Here is an 18,305-nt window from a genome sequence, read left to right on the forward strand (position 1 = left end):
CAGTGGAACAGCGTGAAACTGGTTCTTCACGTTGCTTGCGTGCGTGCATGATACACACAAAACAGGGATCCACTTATCAAGCATCTAGCAATGCTAGTGTTTAAAAAAAAAAAACGCCTTTAAGGACCCACTCCAGACATGCTTTAAGACATACTTAAGGGATAATCCTCTGTTTGGAATAATCGTTTGAGCTTTTTGTTGAAAAGAAGGTTCTTCACATTCAATCTACTCCTCTCCCTCATTTAAACACCTGTAATAACTGAACTTGAAAGCAAATACTGCTCATTTTCAGGAGCTGGACTGCTACTACAAAATGTCTCCTACTTCACTTAAAAGTGTGTGTGTACACACACACTTTTTTTTGTGTGATGTGTCATGTATTCTTTTTAACCTTCACATTATTGTATTGTGATTTTGTGTAGGGTCTACAGGGTGGGGTGTTTGTACTTGTACAAGAAAACTAATAAACAGTGTTAACAAAATATATGTGTATATATATATGTGTATATATATATATATATATATATATATATAAAAATATATAGTATGTGACCTGGAGGTTTCAAGTTTCCAAATCACACTGTTAGTTGCATAATGGACCACGATTGGCTGGCCACAAAAATCCCGTTCATATGTCCACGTCTTATGCTCTGAATTCACGTGAGCAGCTGATAAATGTGGAACTCTGGCCAAACATCTAAGCTGAAAACAAGACTGTTTTCTTGACTCATACACTCTGAGAGCCAATTAGTGCCCTCGGTATAAATAGGAACCAATCTTTGGTTCCTCGGGTGCAACCCGGAAGCATATACAGTTTTTGACCACGCACGCACACACACACACACACACACACACACACACACACACACATAGCGTCAATTACTCTACCCGTGGAACAGCACCTCAGGGGCTTAAAGCTTGGGCTTAGCCTCTACACACTCTTTTTCAATCTGACTGTTTAGTCGAACATCACTTTGCTCTTAAAAGGAAGTGATTTGACTCCCATCCAGGAACACAGCCGCGAGATTGTTTAGTTTTTTACTGAACACCCCTGTAGTATCTGATTAACGGTTAGAGGACACATTGACTTTGTTGGAGCAAATGGGGACCACTGACTGACTGGCCCCAGAAACGGACTGAACTACCCCCATCACCACGTCTCATGTTACACAGGACAGTACTTAACCTCATGTTTGAAGAGAAAATCTTCAGAGTGACCATTTTGAGAATTGAGAACTGTCCTCTCCGGGTTCTGCAGGACCCGTCATGATGCTGGAATCTTTGCTGTAATAAACCTTTTATTATCAAGATCAGGGTCGGCGAATACTTCTTCCATACAGCATCACAGCAACGAAACTAAAGATACCACACCCCACACAACCCCCCAGCTCCCACCGTTCGAGCTCAAGGCTCACTGCGCTGTTTTAATCTATGAGGTCTGCTGTTGGGAACGAGTGTGGAATACCTGGAGCAGATGGACATTCAGATTAGGCCTGGGCCTCAACACTGATCCACTTAAGTCATTAAACTCTGTGACCCACCTGGATGAAAATGGCTTAATGCCTCCTTTAAGATTTTAAACCACAGGCGACTTGACGGTTTAGGCATAACTGTCTGACCGGTGACCTTTATATACTGATTACAGGGTTTTAAAGGATGGCTGAAAAGTTTCATTCATCAGCGGTCTCATGCTATTTAGTCTCGCTTTGCCAGACCATCCACAGAGGGGGGGGGGGTCTGGCTAGTCCACACAGCATTCCGGGATGGGAGGAAAACATGCTCTGGTTTAATGGCATTTCTTTAAACCAATCACAATCGTCCTGGGCAGCGCTAAGCTCCGCACAGAGCCACGGTAAAATAGTCGTGGGAGAGAAAACTCAGATTGGACAGATAGTCTAGCTAGCTGTCTGGATTTACCCTGCAGAGATCTGAGGAGAAGTTAACCATAGTCCTCAGAAATCCACCGGAGGTTAGAATGCCAACACAAAGGAAGCAGAAGGAAACTGACATCGGCGAAAAGACATGCATCCGGCAGAATTTCCTGCGGCACCGGAGCAATCCCGGAAGCAGAACGTCGTGGATAGAGACTACATGCTATTTACCAAAAGGTTGAGACTTTTAATGTCTCTATACCATTCAAATCAATTTGACATCAAATCAAAAGTTGCCAAAGAATTGACAACCCATCATTGTGTTTTCCCTTGAGGCTAATAAATAAATGCCGTCCAACTCTGTTATCATGCTCTTTCCAAAATACTTTACAACTCTACATTGGAAAAGGTGTCTTTTTTTTTTAAGCTGCTCTTAAGCGGTTTTTGTACAGCCCTATTTCTAATACCGTGGCGGTAGAAATGTTGCCATTGCGGGCCATCACTACAAAATCACCACTTACGCGCTGCTTTCGCGTCCGGTGTTGCCAGTTTCATTGAATTTTAGTGGAAGCGTAGTTTGCAATTTAAGTATGTATACTGTAGGGCTGCAAAATATATCTTTTTTTATTGTCATCGCGATGTCGACTGGCGCAATAAACCCATCGCGAAAGGCTGCAACATATCGCGAAAGACACTCACACAGAGATTTCTTTGTGTTAGTTGAAAGAAAATATCAGTAGAAAACTGCACTCACTTATTTTTTTATTGGTGCCTTTTATATTCAATTTGATGTTCAATATAAAAAAAAAATTCATTTGCAGCCCCAATATACTGTTCAGTGAGGCTTTATGGATGATGGCCATGAATGAATAAAGTAACTTGGACACTTTAAGAGCCCTCTCTTGCACCCGGCGCAGTGCAGCGCAAAGTCCAGCGCAAGTGTCTTTGCTAGTTTAAGACCGACGCAGTTGTCAGTTTCCCATCCAGCGCCCGCGTCGTTTAAAAAGCAAATGCACCTGCGCCCATCTTTGCGCCAATGGGCCTGCTGGTCTTACAGGGAGGTGTGTTCAGGTGCATTCTTGGCGTATTGCTATCTTGAGGCAGCGGGAAGTGATCGCGCCATTGACCAACAACAACCTGGTCTAAAGTCAATAGAACATTTCATTGTTATTTTAACAGCAAATTAGTGAAATGCGCAGCAGCACACACATGCAGAAGATTACAAATAAAAATATTACGGTGCAAATCCTCCATCATAACAGCAATGCACCAAGGTACAAACGCGCCTGGCTTTTAACCCGTGTTGTCTTCCAGTCGACCATGAAGTTGTTGTCTTTCCACGTTCAAAATTGAAATTTTTTGGCCCATTTTCTGATGTTTTAGTCACATTTTGTCCACGCTTTTGCCGCTTTTTAATTGATTTTTTCAATGCTTTTTTCCCCATTCATGGTCAATACCACCTAATTTATATAACTCCATAACATTACACCAGAAATTATGAATTATTTTGACTAAAAGTTAAGAAAAGAAGATGTTGAGCGGATCACAGATGGGTATCTGGCAAAGTTTAGTCAGGACGCTGTTTTGAAACCATTTAAAAAAATGTTTTTCAAGTGCTACAAAATTGAATAAAACACCCAAAATGCAATGAAAGTAATCATTAACTTTACCTGCGACATACATTGATGCATCAGTGTTATTTTTGGGCAATTTGGTTGACAGAAACCCATATTTCTTATAGAAAAAACTTTGGAAAAGAGTCAAATTTGACCCGAGGACAACACAAGGGTTAAAGGGAATGGGAGATGATCTCTGATTGGTTTATTACATGTTACGCCCAAAATACACCTCTGATTAATGAAGACACTAAGTGCAACCCTTTTGAACCATGCGCCCGGCGCACGGACCCTTTTGTTCCACCGTCGAACTAGCAAAAGTGGATTTGGACACGCCCTAAACGCACCTGCGCCATGCGCTTCACGCCGTGCACTAAGATGGTTAAAATAGGGCCCTAAGTCAACCTGTGTGACCACACTCTTCCTCAGAGTGGAGACATCCTGCTGGAAATCAGTTTCCACCATCTTTTCAGTCTGTGTGTCGTCTGCTCACTCAAACTTATTTTCACATCTTTGTTCAGTGGCTCTTAAAGACTACCAGTATAATAAATAAAAAACTAAAACTCACCCCTTGGGCCACTTCTTCTTTGTTTGCAATATCTATGGGAGACACCTCCACAGTCCTCCATGTCTGCTCGTCCAGGTCATGGACCTGACACAAAGAGAAAGACGGGGAGGTCAACCTCGGCTTTGCACACAGGCATCATGGGACACTTCCAGGAGGACTTAATCAAATCTGTGCTGAGTGTAAGTCAAATGAGATTCAAATTAAAAACCACACATTTTACAGCCGGTGTTGTGTCTTCTGTGATTTGTGAGAATAATCAATCCCTCTGCTTGGGCTTGGATCCTTTATAAACAGATAGCCCGCATTATAACTGGGGGGTACAGTTTGAAAGGGCCGTTAATCAGTCTGATGAAAGATTCTCTCATGTTGAATTATAGGTATAGATACACTCAACTCACGATTGGATACAGGATTTTAAGTTCACGATCCGATTTTCTCACAATTTTCTTTTTTTTTTTTTTTTTTTTTACAGAATGAGCTGCAGACAAATGACGGAAAAATATTCCTTCATTCATATAAACTGTGCAAAACAACAGAAGTGTCCTCGTATCAAAAGTGAGACTGGAATGGTATTTTATCTTAAATAACAAAAATGCCACATCAAAATAACTAAATAAATAGAAAGACATCTCTTCAAATAAACAAACTAACAAGACGTAGTGACGTCTGAAGTCACACAAGTGAAATATAAAGTAGATTATGCCCTATTTTTTTTTTTTAATCTCAACCGGATGTAATCTTTACACATTTATATAACTTTTTAGGGCCTGCGACTCCTCCTAGGGTCTAAGAGTCGGGATATCTCAAACTCTTTCCTTATCTCACAAGCACCCTGACTTGATGGAAGTGCAATTCCAAAATCAGCAGAGCAACCCTTTAACACAGGGGTGTCAAACATACGGCCCGTGGGACAGATCAAATTAGGGGGATGTGGCGCATGAACTAAAATGAGTTTGACACCCCTGCTTAGGGCTGGGCAATATATCGATATTATATCGACATTGATTTATGAGGCTGAATATCATCTTAGATTTTGGATATCAGGGCGCCCAGATAGCTCAGTTGGTAGAGCGGGCGCCGATATATAGGTTAACTCCTCGATGCAGCGAGCCCGGGTTTGACTCCGACCTGCGGCCCTTTGCTGCATGTCATTCCCCCTCTCTCTCCCCTTTTGTGTCGTCATCTGTCCTGTCAAAAAATAAAGGCCTAAAATGCCCAAAAAATAATCTTTAAAACATTTTTTTTTTACAGTACATTACAGTACAGTGATGTCATTTTCTGAACTTACCAGACTTACTAGCGGTTTATTTGCCTTTACCCACTTTCTCATTGTATCCACATTACTGGCGATTATTTATCAAAACTCTCAATGTGAAAATATTTTGTTAAAGCACCGATAGTCAACCCTACAATATCAAAAACGTTTTTGATATTTGATTGATGATTTGATGGCCCAGATCTAACCCTGCTTCAACACCAACATGTCTCCACACCGTGTCGTCTGCTCACTCACATTTTCTATTGTTCCCATGTCAGGTTTGTGCCACGTCTCGATCTTTATCATAAAGTCGTCCTTCATGTACTCGTTCTGTAAAGCAGGAGAGAAAACACGCAGATATCATGAAGGGAGAATAACGAATATTTGGCCTTTAGTTTTTAAAAGTGGTACCACTGCTAAACTGAATCGAGTGCAGCTAATCTCGGGCCGAGACCAACGGCAAGGAGATCACCGTGAATGGAGGATTCTGAGAGGTGTACTTAAACCCTGCAGCTAAATCCAATTAACCAATCAGATGTTAATTCTGAAAACAACGCTAGTGATGCTGCTCAGCTCAGACCTATTTTTAACCGCCGCAACACTAGTTAGTGTGCAGGTAATCTACAACAACATTGCGCTGTGAAAACACTTATCTAAAGACAGGTGTGTCAGTGTAAAGGTTGACTCCGACCCTTTGCTGCATGTCATTCCCCCTCCCTCCCCTTTCATGTCTTCAGCTGTCCTATCCAAATAAAGGCTGAAAATGCCCCCCCCCCCCAAAAAAAACAAACAAAAAAAAACGATTCACAGTATGTAAATGTAGTTACTTTTCCCATGTGATTGCAGTAGACATACAATACACACACAGGAAAGGTACAACTATGTATGTATATATATATATATATATATATATATATATACATACATACATAATTGTATATATATATATATATATATATATATATATATATATATATATATATATATATATATATATATACACACAATTCTATGAATCGATAGAGCTTGAATCGCGATACGAATGTTAATCTTTTTTTTTTTTTTGCACACCCCTATTTGACACGCATAGTTGCACCATAGACCAAGCCGTCTTGACAGAAAATGGAAGAAACCAGCGTAGCTTATAAGCTGTGTCGCAACATTCCCTTTTACATAACCTCCTCTGTGGGAGTAAAAAAAAAAAATGCTCCGTCAAACAGGAATGGGTTGGACAGTGAAGCAACAGGACTCAACGGTACAAATTGTGTGTCTAGGTTGTTTTGTTAGTAACCCCTGGAGAGCTTTCTTCCCCTCTTCAGCAACTCTTTATTAGGAAATGATGTACAATCATGACAACTAAAATGCTAGGGGGCGAGAAAACTCTCAGAGAGCTGTTGTGACGGACTAGTGCTTGCATGTTCCCAGCTGGCTGACGTGTCTGTGGTTGACTTGCCATCTAGTCACTACAAGAACTAAATACTTTGAAGATATGCAGATTAATTTTGCCGTTTCACTCTCTGGTGTGAGCAGGCCTTGAAAGAAACTTGGAAAAAGCAACTCACCGTCACAACTGCAGAGGAAGGAGAGGGAGAGCAAAAAACAAACAAACAAACAAAAAAAAAGCATCAGTATCAAAAATCAGGGTGGCATTTATCATCTCTGACAAGCATTCAAACTACATATTGAACAAAATACACACATGTAGTAAACACATCAAATGTCCATTTAAGTGACGCCATGATTTCTTGTAACTATGATCTTTTCATGTTCATCATCTGGAATTGATTTCATTCTTCAGCATGGACTTACTCGTGCGACAGTACGGGTAGGCGTTCCAAGCCTTTTCGTGAAAAACTAACGCTCCCTCTGGTGCAATCATCTTCACATAACCTGGGACTTTACTGCAGTGGGAGAAAAAGAAGTCAGACAATCAAGTCCACGGTCCTTCAGAAATTAAACATCCATTGATCTGGAGCAGACTAGTATTAAAAATATCCTTAAAAAAACGACAATTTAGCATCTTCAGGGCTAAGGGGCCGTGTCTTTTTCTTCAGGTCCCTGCATCTCCAAAGCGCTCCTATCCTCCGATCGGCAGAAAAATAACATTTATTTTTAAATCAGAAAATGTAGTTTTCAGCTTCTGCTTCTTTTCTGTTCTGTATCATATTAAACTGATTTTATTTTTTTAATTTTTTTAGACAGAAGACATTTGAACAAAGACATCATCTTGAGAAACCACTTTGAGAAACTGAAAAGACATTTTTTTTCGCCGCTTTCGGACTTTTTGTGGACCAAACGGTTAATAACCGGCAGATTAATCGATACAGAAAACAATCGTTAGTTGCAGCTTTATAACTTATTTGTACCTTCTTTAGTACTAATGTCCTAAAAAAAGTGTCCTAACTTTAAACGAGCCATGTTTTTGTCCTGGATACTGTTGAGTTTTCTGAAATAAATTCACGATTCGCTCAGATTTCTGTTTTGACATTTAAGATTTCTCAGAGTCTTTAAAAATCTCCGTGGAGCCATCAAGTGTAGAGCTGCAAAGATGAATGGATTAGTTGTCGACTATTAAATTAATCTTCAACTATTTTGATAATCGATTAATTGGTTGGAGTCATTTCTTATGTAAAAAACAGTGAAACTTGTGTTTTCAGCTGGGGAAAAAAAAAACGCTTACGTGGACAAAGGCCCTTAATCCAAACATTTGATCAACTCTATGTTTCTACTGATAATGATTTGTCCTTTTTGTTGTTGGTGGCACTCGGCCGATGGACCTAAACCTTTTGTCCCAAAAAAAAACAAAACCCCAACACCTATTTCCTGCAGTCTCAAAGAACCCGTCACACAACATACAGAGGGTGGACAAAATAAGAGGAAACACCTGGCAATTTCAGAACAGCTTCACTTCTTGTACTGCTCTGTAGAAACTATTTCAATTAGATGGGATATTATACCTTTGATTGAGGAGAAAGGCCTCAAGTTATTTGAGGTAATCTATTTTGCACAAAGTGCCCTTTCTTCCTCTAATGATGTATGCCAGGGGTCACCAACTGGCGGACTCCGGTCCAAAACCGGACCGCAGGAGGCTTCCACCCGGACCGTGAAGCCGTTTGACACAACCGGGAAATACATATATAAATTATATGGGTATTTATCTCGTCAACGGAATTTTTAACAGGCTAATAGAGCTGTATGGGTCCTGTGACAGCCTGCGACTGTTTGTTGCCGTTGCTAGGTTGCAAAAACACGCAGGAGAGACGCGAGCTGACCGAGGTAGACAGGTACATACAATACGATAAAAGAACATGGCATTATCAAAATATAGAAAAGCTGACAGTGAAAACCGAGTCTACCGAGATCAGTGGACAGGAAAGTACTTCCTGCTAGGAGTTCTACGAGGCCGGTGGGCCTCATGTGCACGGAGTCTGTTGCGAGGGTCAAAAGTGGAATTATTAAATGCCAATACTAAACTAGACCCAGACACTTGGAGAAACCTTAGCCACAGCAGTTTAAAAATGTTGACTAAACTGATTCCTTTAGTATTAGTATATAGTATATATTTGTTGGTATGGAATTCTTCGGACCTCTGCGGGGGGTGGAGGGTTGACTTACTGGACTTCTTGCAATTTAAGTTGAATACCCCTGATGTATGCTATCAAAAGGTATCCGATTTCATCAGACTACTCTTGTTTTGTTTGGCAGTGTGTGTGTGAGGATATTATTTTGAAATATGGAGAGCATCATGCAGGAATGTACTATAAAAGGTAGAGCTGGTTCAGTAAAATGGCTGCTTATTTTGGCATGCAGAGTAGTCATCAACACCTAATGTCTCCCCTCACATAGCAGCCCAAACAGTTCTGCCATCCCATTTCACAGCTGGCAACTGGCAGCCTGCGATCCAAACAAACACGTCCAGATGGAGGCAAAATTTCAGATCTTGTTTCCGTTGCCAGGGCTCCCGGTTTTATGTGCTTTACCTACTTGGGTTACTTGTCCGGGGCGTTGGAAGAAAGGTGATAACTATGCCATAAATGCCGGGTTTTTATAAATAATAAATATTTCTAGGTACCAGTTTATGTCTGTCACAAAGGCTGTGGTAAATACCAAGGCAGCAGATGCTGACCTGTCTCTCCATCGCCATCAGTGAGCATTTAATCGCAGCCACTAACCGCTGCTTGTATGTTTCTTTAGAGCTTACACACTATGCCAAACAGTACCCAGCTTAGCTGTCAATACGTGTGTGAGTCAAAGTACTCCTTCGAAAGGTTGTCACATTATTTTGTCCACCCTATGAACATGTGAACTCAGTGGTATTGAAATGGTTTTCTGTAAAAAAACGGTCAAACAGAAGTGCAAACGCTCTCACTCAGAGAGAACTTTAGATTCTGTTCCAAAGACTTGCCTCTTTAGATGGTATATTTTGTGTGTGTATTGTCCCTTCTCCCCGTCCTTCTCATAAGGTTCGTTCTTCAGCACCTCGATGCCTTCTCCTCCTCCGGTCTCATTCTTGCTGGCCTCGGCCACAGAGAACAGCTGCCCTACTTGATACTGCGAGGAATGGGAGGAGAAAAGAAGACACGGCCGGAATAAATAGCCTTAAAAAGTACAGGGACACATCCTGTGATTATTTGCTAGAATAGGCAAAGACTGAAAAGATCCCTGAAGGCAAGGCAGGTGCTTCAAGGGTGCAGTAACACCAACAGCCACTAGATGCTGCACAGGGAATTCCTAGACTGAATTTAAGTCAACTCAAGAATAATAATAATTAATAACTTAAACTTTATTATTCCTGCAAGGGAAATTACAATGTTTTCATTCTTTTGTTGTTATTACACACAGGCCTGAATTACACACACATGCTCAGTACCTATGCATGCACTAATGGAGAGATGTCAGAGTGAGGGGGGGCTGCAGCTGTCGATGGACAGGCACCCCGAGCAGTTGGGGGGTTCGGTACCTTGCTCAAGAGCACCTTGGCAGTGCCCAGGAGGTGAACTGGCACCTCTCCAGCTACCGGTCCACCACCATACTTTGGTCCATATGGGAACTGTGTGGACTGACCAGACCCTCCTTCACAGCGCTGTGGAGGAGGGTCTGGCAATGTGAGACTAGGTACATACAGTAATATAATGGTGTATTGGTGAAGTATTGATCACTTTAAGAGGGGGGGAGATTACATTTTGTAAATAATTCAGCAGAGGCAGGGATATATAGACCCCCCGGAAAATCGCACACTGGATATAATTATGGTTATGCTTATTCTACAGGGAACCCATTTTAAAAAATAGTTATTTCTCATCAAAACTAAATGCTCTAACAGCCACATTGTGTTTTTCACTTTCAGAAAGGGCTGTGAAATAGGGCCTCTGGATGATGATGTCACTGGATATCACACTGGGGTCTGGGCTCACTGAGGGCTGACAAGAGCACGGATTGCACACACAAAAAAAGTGATCCCTATTAAGAGAAAGATGACAAGAGAGATTGTAGTTTTTAAAAGGCTGAGAGCTCTCTCTCTCTCTCTCTCTCTCTCTCTCTCTCTCTCTAAACACCAGCACCAGCCTGGCACACCAATACCAGTGCTCTCACACAAAGGCTATTTTGTCTTGGTATGTGACCCGGACGAAAAAGCCTGAGTGGATGAGCATTCTGTGTACGGGAGAAATTAAAATACAACACTATGATGGCAATATGCAGGATACTGTACAAGGAACATTGGGATGCCTCACTTTGGATATCAAAGAGGGTATGTCGGTAATGATTACTCACCTCTTCCACAGAGACTGGCAACACTACACGGCTGAGAGAGGGGGAAACAAGGGAGAGGTGGGGCAGGAAATGGAGAGAGAAACAAACAAGTTTAGCACATTTGTGTGTAAATAGGGGGGGTAAAATACTGGAGAAGATGTAAAAATGTTAAGGATTTGAAACGGTCCATGGCTGAGCCTGGGCAGAAGTTAGTGGTCCCCCTTTTTTTTTTTTTTTTTTTTTTTTTTTTACACCTTTTAGTTTAATAAAACTGTTATACTATTCTTTTTTTTTTAATATTAAAATGACCACAAATGCCTAAGCACTTAAACATGATCCCAATCTCTGGATGCATGATTGGCACTGAGTGACCTTAGCATGAAGCTGTGCATAAACTTTCCTCTGACCATCTTTGGGGAAAAAATGAAGTGGCTTTGTGCTAAAAGAGGAACATCTGTCTCCAAGACTGGATGTTAAAATTCTGCTTTAGTCCCCAAAAGGACGTCATTTAGAGACATCATTCGTTGTAGCTGCACCCCATTTATAAAGCGACAATAATTCCTCATCATTGAGGACCATTGGTTAATAAGTAAAGCCTCTTTCTGATCAAGTAGTTCCAGGAACGTAGTTATAGGAACAGTCCAATTCTAAACAGTTCGCACTGGCCAAGTGGCCATGGGAACTGGTAGGAGGGGTAAGGGAGTGACGCAAGCACGGCAACGTTCTTTATAGGATCCTCACAACGGAGTTCGAACGGCGGTGTTTAAAGACTAGGCTGGAGTACTTAACAGAGAAACACAGAAGACGAAGGCTCCAGCGTAATATGATCCTAATTAATATGATGGAAGAAGACAGAAGAGCAGAGCGCAACAGGCAAACCAAACGACGGGTAAGTTTAACTAGCATTAACAATTAGCTGGCTGAACGCGTGATGTTTGTCTTCTGAGTTAGCATACTTCGGCGAATTGCAACAGACAGTGAAGAATATGTACGGTTTGTGTTTCAGACGTTGCTAGGGCACTAAGGGTTCCTATGCGGAAAAGGGAAATGGAAAAGACCCCGCCCTGGCGTAGGAGCTGAAAGAGTTACAGGAACTGTGGTCAGAGGAACTTAAAAATCCCCAAATTGGTCCAGTCGGAACATGAGAAAAAAAGGGTTCTAGGAACATTATGTTGTAGGAACTGCAAAAATCCCTCCGGTCGGAAAGAGGCTTGAGACAGTAAGAGTGACTGTGTTTACGGCAAGACTAAGTGGAAATAGGAACTGATGCACAGGGTCTCCTAAAGCCACGACTTCATCTGCATTCATTATTAAAAACAGGCAGCGTTATCAGGATAATCACAATATACGGTATAGCTAATTAATGAGGGCTTACGCCACAACAATCAGGCCTTGAAAAACTTCAATACAAAATCTGTCTGCGTTTCCTCTCACGTCAATATGACGGACTGGATTGTCGTGCTTTTATTAAGTTAAGGTTGGTCACAATGTACTTTACACTGTCCAGTTATTTAATTATAAAGAAGAAAGGAAACCAAGTACTCTTTCCTTAACACAACAAGCTTGAGTCAATGACATCTTGTAAATTCACTTTCACAGTTACAGACAGACAGGGCTACAGCAGCAGCTCAAACAGCAGCATCACCAGGAATCGTGGACATCGAGAATTGAGAGACATGCAGAATATATTATTTAAAAAATATGTTAAAATGTGTTCAATGGATGTGGCCAATAATGCTTATAACAGAACTTTAACATTGCTGAAACAAATGATTGACAGAAAATAAATCTGCAGCCATTTTGCTAACCGTTGGGACAGTCATTGTTTCCAGCTTCTTTATTGTCAGGATTGTGTGTGTGTTTGAGGCCACGTCTTTGTAACTGAGTATCTTTTGGTTTTGTAAGTGCCTGTCAGACAAAATAAAAATAAATCTGAGCTCATTTCTGTATTTTCAGACGTTTTATAGACTAAAACGATAATAAAATATATAGAATCTGTAGACAATCGATACTTCGATCGATAACATCCTAAACTCCCAGCTAAAACATTTACCATCTTTTATTTTTCCTCAGGAAAAAAAGACTTTAACCACTACATGGACACATTATGTGTGCTACACAAAGATACCAATAGTACTTAGATTTATCATGAATGGTTGATTTTATATTTCCTTTTTTAAAAAACACATCCAGATTTTGTCTCCGACGGTCGTGTAACTGGAGGAACGATAAAGCACAACTGGAAAAACAAAAAAGGCCGAGCGCAGTCAGTGTTTGTGGTTTGGACTCATACTGGTGTGTGGCTTTTGTTACAGAGAGAAATTAACATGTTGGCTCTGGCAAAACGTACAACAGCGTCCACTGCATGAGCCTGTGATGTAGATAGATCAAGCACCGTGACCACGTTACACCAGAGGGCTTTTAATCCAATGCCAGGAAGAGCCGAGAGCTTTCACTTGACACGAAGTCTACACACCTGTTAATTCCCCTGAATATCTTAGATTAGAATTCAACCCCAGATGGGAAATTAATCAGCGGTATTTGCTTCTATCTTCTGCCTATGGTATTCACTATTGTTTTCTAAAAAAAAAAAAAATTAAAAAATAAAGTAGTGCAGCATCCGTTTCATTTTAGTGGCTTCAAAAAGGGAAAATATAATTTAAAGCAAAGTAATTTGTGTGTTGCTTCTACATGAGATCAAGTCAGAGCCCCAACCACCCCCCAACTGTTGAAAATTACACAATAAAGGATCCACTTCTCCTCAGCTTAAATAAATGATTAATCAGTTATTGATTACTCACTGTTAAAAAAAAAGTGATTGTGTTGTGCTTGGAAAAACTTGCACAACAGTGTAGCCAGTGACAAAAAAAAAAAAATGCTGGCACTTTGCGTCCTTAGTATTCAGCGTTGTATGTTCATTACATACCAAAGTTAACTGTGTTTACACCTGCCAATGCTCACTCTGTCACACAGAGCGACTGCAGCAGAGAGTGAGGGTGTGCACTGGAAATAGCTTTGCAGGATTGTAAAGGGAAAAACTATTCAACAAAAGGCTGACCTGTCACAGTTCAAGAGGTCTTGTAGTCCAGCTGACCTTATGTAAGATCCAGTGTAAGTCCTCTATGTGGCATTGCAGGTAGGACAGACACACGCAGCACAGGTACTGTGGCTTCACAGTGCTGACCTAATGCACCTGAATGTACAGCATAATGTTTCCCCTTTGGCTCATGACCAAAGTTCTGTTTCACAACAGTGATAACAACTCGCGCTTACATTATTATGTAAAAAAGTACATTTTACAGTATGTAAGGTCACTGCCATGTCCATGTTGTATTTACAGCATGTAAAACTAATTTATGTCACAACAGGTAGGCTACCTTTTTTTTTAAATGTGTTTGACATTTTTAAGGTTGGGATTGCACAAATCACATTTGATTTGGTGCTGAAACAAACTGATAAACACTGCCTAAAATGACCATGAAGTTGCAGTAAACAAATTGGTATTTATTGCACAGTTTTTCATATAGTAGTTTTCCCATGAATGGGGAAACTCCAGGACAGATTTAGTTTGTAGATATGTCCAACAAAATCCTACTGAGGCATCACTAACTGCACAACCACACAGACAGCCATTGAGGTATGACAGAGCTCGCTCCCAGATGCCTTCAATTATTCATTTCTATATGGGTGCCATCAGAAAATAAATTGGCAACACCAATAATTAATGTACTTTCCTCTTCATGAGCTCCTTAACATATAGGCCTACACATTTCCCCCTGAGCCCAGCTCTTGTTCTAGGTTAGGAAAAGTATAATCATGTTTTTATCTTTAAGTTTATCTTTAAGCTCCTTTTAAACAAGAGGTCTGCTGTAAATGTATTGCCGTTAATCAGTCACAATTTACAAAACTGACAGTTGGAAAATGTAAAGGCATGATTTGATAGGAAAATCTGTTTGCTTTTGATTTTTGCTTTTGATATTGATTATATGGTGAGAAACAGAAAGATAGTCGATATATTGTTCTATAGTGAGACGCTAGAGAGAGCGAGCAGATTTTGGGCAAATTGGTCAACACCACCTCAGCTAAAAATGCACCTTTTAAAACTGGCTTTTTACTGACCGCTGGTCAATTTCATATTCATTTCACTGATTATTTTATGCAATACATCTGGTTTTACTTCTTACTGTATAGTTTTATTTGTCTCTCGTGTACTCTGTTAGAGCAGTTTGTCACTGTTATAATATAATGATTACATGGCTATGGACAGATATCTCAGCTGTAGAAACACAACATGCCTGTTACAGCTAGCTACAGACACTTTTTTTTTTTTTTTTACAGACACATATGTCCTATAAAGCAGAATAAATGGTATGCAAAAGATAATACCCCAAATTAAACATAGACCAAAACTTTGCCACATCCATGTTGTTTAAAAAGCATTTAGTGTTGACCAGATTTTTCCTGCTGTGATTTACGTTAGCGCTGCTGCTGTACACAACACAGGGGAGTGCCCAGTGGTTCCCATATTATTATTTTTACGTTAAGGACCCCTTTTGTCCCAGGGAGCCTCATCTGACAGGATTTTTGCTTTTAGATGTTCTATTACAGAAAGTGTATGAAAAACCCATGACCAAATGGCCACACATTTCGTCATTGGATGGAATTATAGTGACATTATGTTATTCCCCTTTGTGCTGGGGACCCGCTGTAACCCCCCTTTAGGACCTCTGGGGGTCCCCGGACCCCACTCTGGGGGCCACTGGGTTAACCAAGGCTAGTTTAACATCCCACGGATACAACAGGTACCGTTATCTGGAGCTGACATAGGTTAGCCACATAATAAAAGCTAGTTAGCTTTGCTGAGACAGAAAGTGGATAAAAATGACCACCTCACCGTTCAAATACAGAAGATTTATGGGCTGGAATATGATGATTAATTGTGTTAATGATGCAGTTTATGTTAGTATTAGCCGCCCAGTTAAATAGCTAACTCTGTAATGCTAGCGCCAACAAAGTAACAGCGAAGTAGTCCTTCCCTAACCTCAAGCTAGCTTGTAGCTTGAAGGGTACAACTGCTACGTGATTTGGGCAAATACTGGAGCATAATTCCTGCCGAACTGTTCCTTAACGCTATGGTCATGTCTCATAAACCAACTTAGCAGTAAGCTAATGTTAGACGTGTGCTTTACAAATGAACCCCGTTGTCAGAATAATGCTAGCAGCTAGCCGGCTGCTACAGCTAATTTAGCAACAGCTAGCATCAATGGTAAATCCGAGGAACCCTAATCTGTCACACACGGGAGCTTAACATTACGACGACGCTGAAGTCAGCTTTCGGTCGGCAGTTCATGTTTAGTTACACATAACTTACATTGCTGAGCGATTGGTCCCTTTACAATATCCCAGACAAGCTACAATTCTTTAAAACAATTTCACTTTTGTGAAAATGCAAAAAAGGAGATTTCGCTGATTTTTTCACATGGAGACTACATGTATAACATCGGACCAGATCGAAAACCACTATGGACAGACGTGTCAAACTAATCTAAAATTGTGTTTTAAAGAGTCTTTAGCCTCTCTGGGATAATGTAGTCCTGAATTAACCAGTCTAGATAGCTAGCTATGTATAGTGGTTTTCAATAAGGACCCGATCGTATCTGGTCTTCATGCGTAAAAAACAGTGAAATCTCCCTTTTTTGCATTTTCACTGATATAATAAAGCTTTCATAAATCCCAACGTGGGTTTAATAACTAAGAGGTGCTAAAACGGAGAATAAGTCGCTCGGCAATGCAAGTTATGTTTCCTTTAACCTTAACTTCGATCGGAAGCTAACTTCAGCGCCGTAACGTAACGGCACTTTACATAGCTATCTGACACGCTGCTAACTGGTTAGCTACGTTAATGGTGGTGATATATTCCACCATCAAAGCCATGTCAATTAACGGAATGTGCATATTGTTTGTGCTTAACCAGCGCATCCTTTTTATGTAACTCATTTGCATTAAGAAGCTAATTATCCCGCTGCTGCTACAGCTCAATGGCTAACGTTAGCTTGCACTAGCAACGCCTAAAAAAGACCGGTGTGTCCCGTTATCCACGTCTTGATCCACCCTGCTCCAAAGCTGGCTTTTTACGTGCTACGTGACTGAAAAATTCAGCGATCGACCGCACTACACGATACACACATGTTTACTCCTCAGTAATACGCTTTCGGATGGAGGAAAATGCGGCTCTAAATGCACCAAAAGACGTTTTTAAAAAACACTTCAGACTCACTATTCCTTGATGAGCACCATCTTCGTCACCCGGGCTGCGCCTGCGCACTGGGAGTGGACACCAGATAGAATTATCAACAAGTTTGTTCCGCCCTCCAGAAAAAATCTGATTGGCTGAAAAATCCACACCATTGTCCATTACACTATCTCATATAAACATGTTTTCAACGCATTCATTTAAACAGTATAGTTCACTGACATCATTGATATAATGAAATATATTATGAAATAGATAGTTGTACATTTTTCACTTATTCCACAATTGTGAACATAAGATGAAGTTCTGGAAAGATTTAGAGATAACATTTGGTAATTTAGGTTACAGCTAATTAACAAAGACACTGTTACTGTTGCTTACTTTGATTGTAATCCTCCCATTCCAAGGGATATGATTGATTGATTTCATTTTATTGTTAGGAAAACACATTTTTAAATGCTTCATATTCTGTCGCAATGCATTATATTTTATAAACTGATCACGTTGTGTAAAATCTGAATCTAAAAAGTAACTATATAGCAATTACATTTATGTAGTAGAGTAAAAAGTAAAATATTTCCCTCTAAGATGTAGTGGAGGAGAAGTTTATATCTTAAAATGTAAATACTCAAGTAACCTTAAAATTGCCTTTAAGTGCAGTACTTGAGTAAATGTATTAAGTTACTTTTTTACCACTGGATTTGATGAGTTTCTGCAGAATTATAGATACATTTTACTACTTCTGAAATCTAATCTAAGATTTACTGTTTATGTTGATTAAGTGGAAAGAGACATGATTTATGTCATGAAAACAAAACAAGGAAAGGAACATTTTTATTGGTTCAGTTCTTGAGAATTGAGATATTTGTGAATAGGAGTCTGGCACCGCTGTGAAATTGTACATTATAAAGTCACTGACACACTGAACAGCAAGAGGTACCATGCTGACAATCACACATAAAATCAAATCTCCAATAAAAAATATCAA

At 40.3% G+C, this 18,305-nt stretch overlaps 1 protein-coding gene across 2 annotated transcripts in view; it reads right to left on the reverse strand.

Annotated features, from left to right (window-relative positions):
* pitpnb (phosphatidylinositol transfer protein, beta) overlaps positions 1–17,420 on the reverse strand; it is a 31,874-nt gene extending 14,454 nt beyond the window's left edge. For both annotated transcript variants that reach the window (XM_031301239.2, XM_031301240.2), the window contains exons 1-7: positions 17,342–17,420; positions 11,086–11,116; positions 9,719–9,864; positions 7,123–7,214; positions 6,876–6,883; positions 5,569–5,643; positions 4,056–4,139 (exon numbers count right to left, since the gene is read on the reverse strand). In XM_031301239.2, coding sequence (XP_031157099.1) covers positions 4,056–4,139; positions 5,569–5,643; positions 6,876–6,883; positions 7,123–7,214; positions 9,719–9,864; positions 11,086–11,116; positions 17,342–17,361 — 456 coding nt within the window. In that variant the 5' untranslated portion in view covers positions 17,362–17,420. The remainder of the gene's footprint in view (positions 1–4,055; positions 4,140–5,568; positions 5,644–6,875; positions 6,884–7,122; positions 7,215–9,718; positions 9,865–11,085; positions 11,117–17,341) is intronic.
* Positions 17,421–18,305: the final 885 nt, after the last annotated feature.

Source organism: Sander lucioperca, chromosome 14 (assembly GCF_008315115.2).
Source record: "Sander lucioperca isolate FBNREF2018 chromosome 14, SLUC_FBN_1.2, whole genome shotgun sequence".
Lineage (NCBI taxonomy): Eukaryota > Metazoa > Chordata > Actinopteri > Perciformes > Percidae > Sander > Sander lucioperca.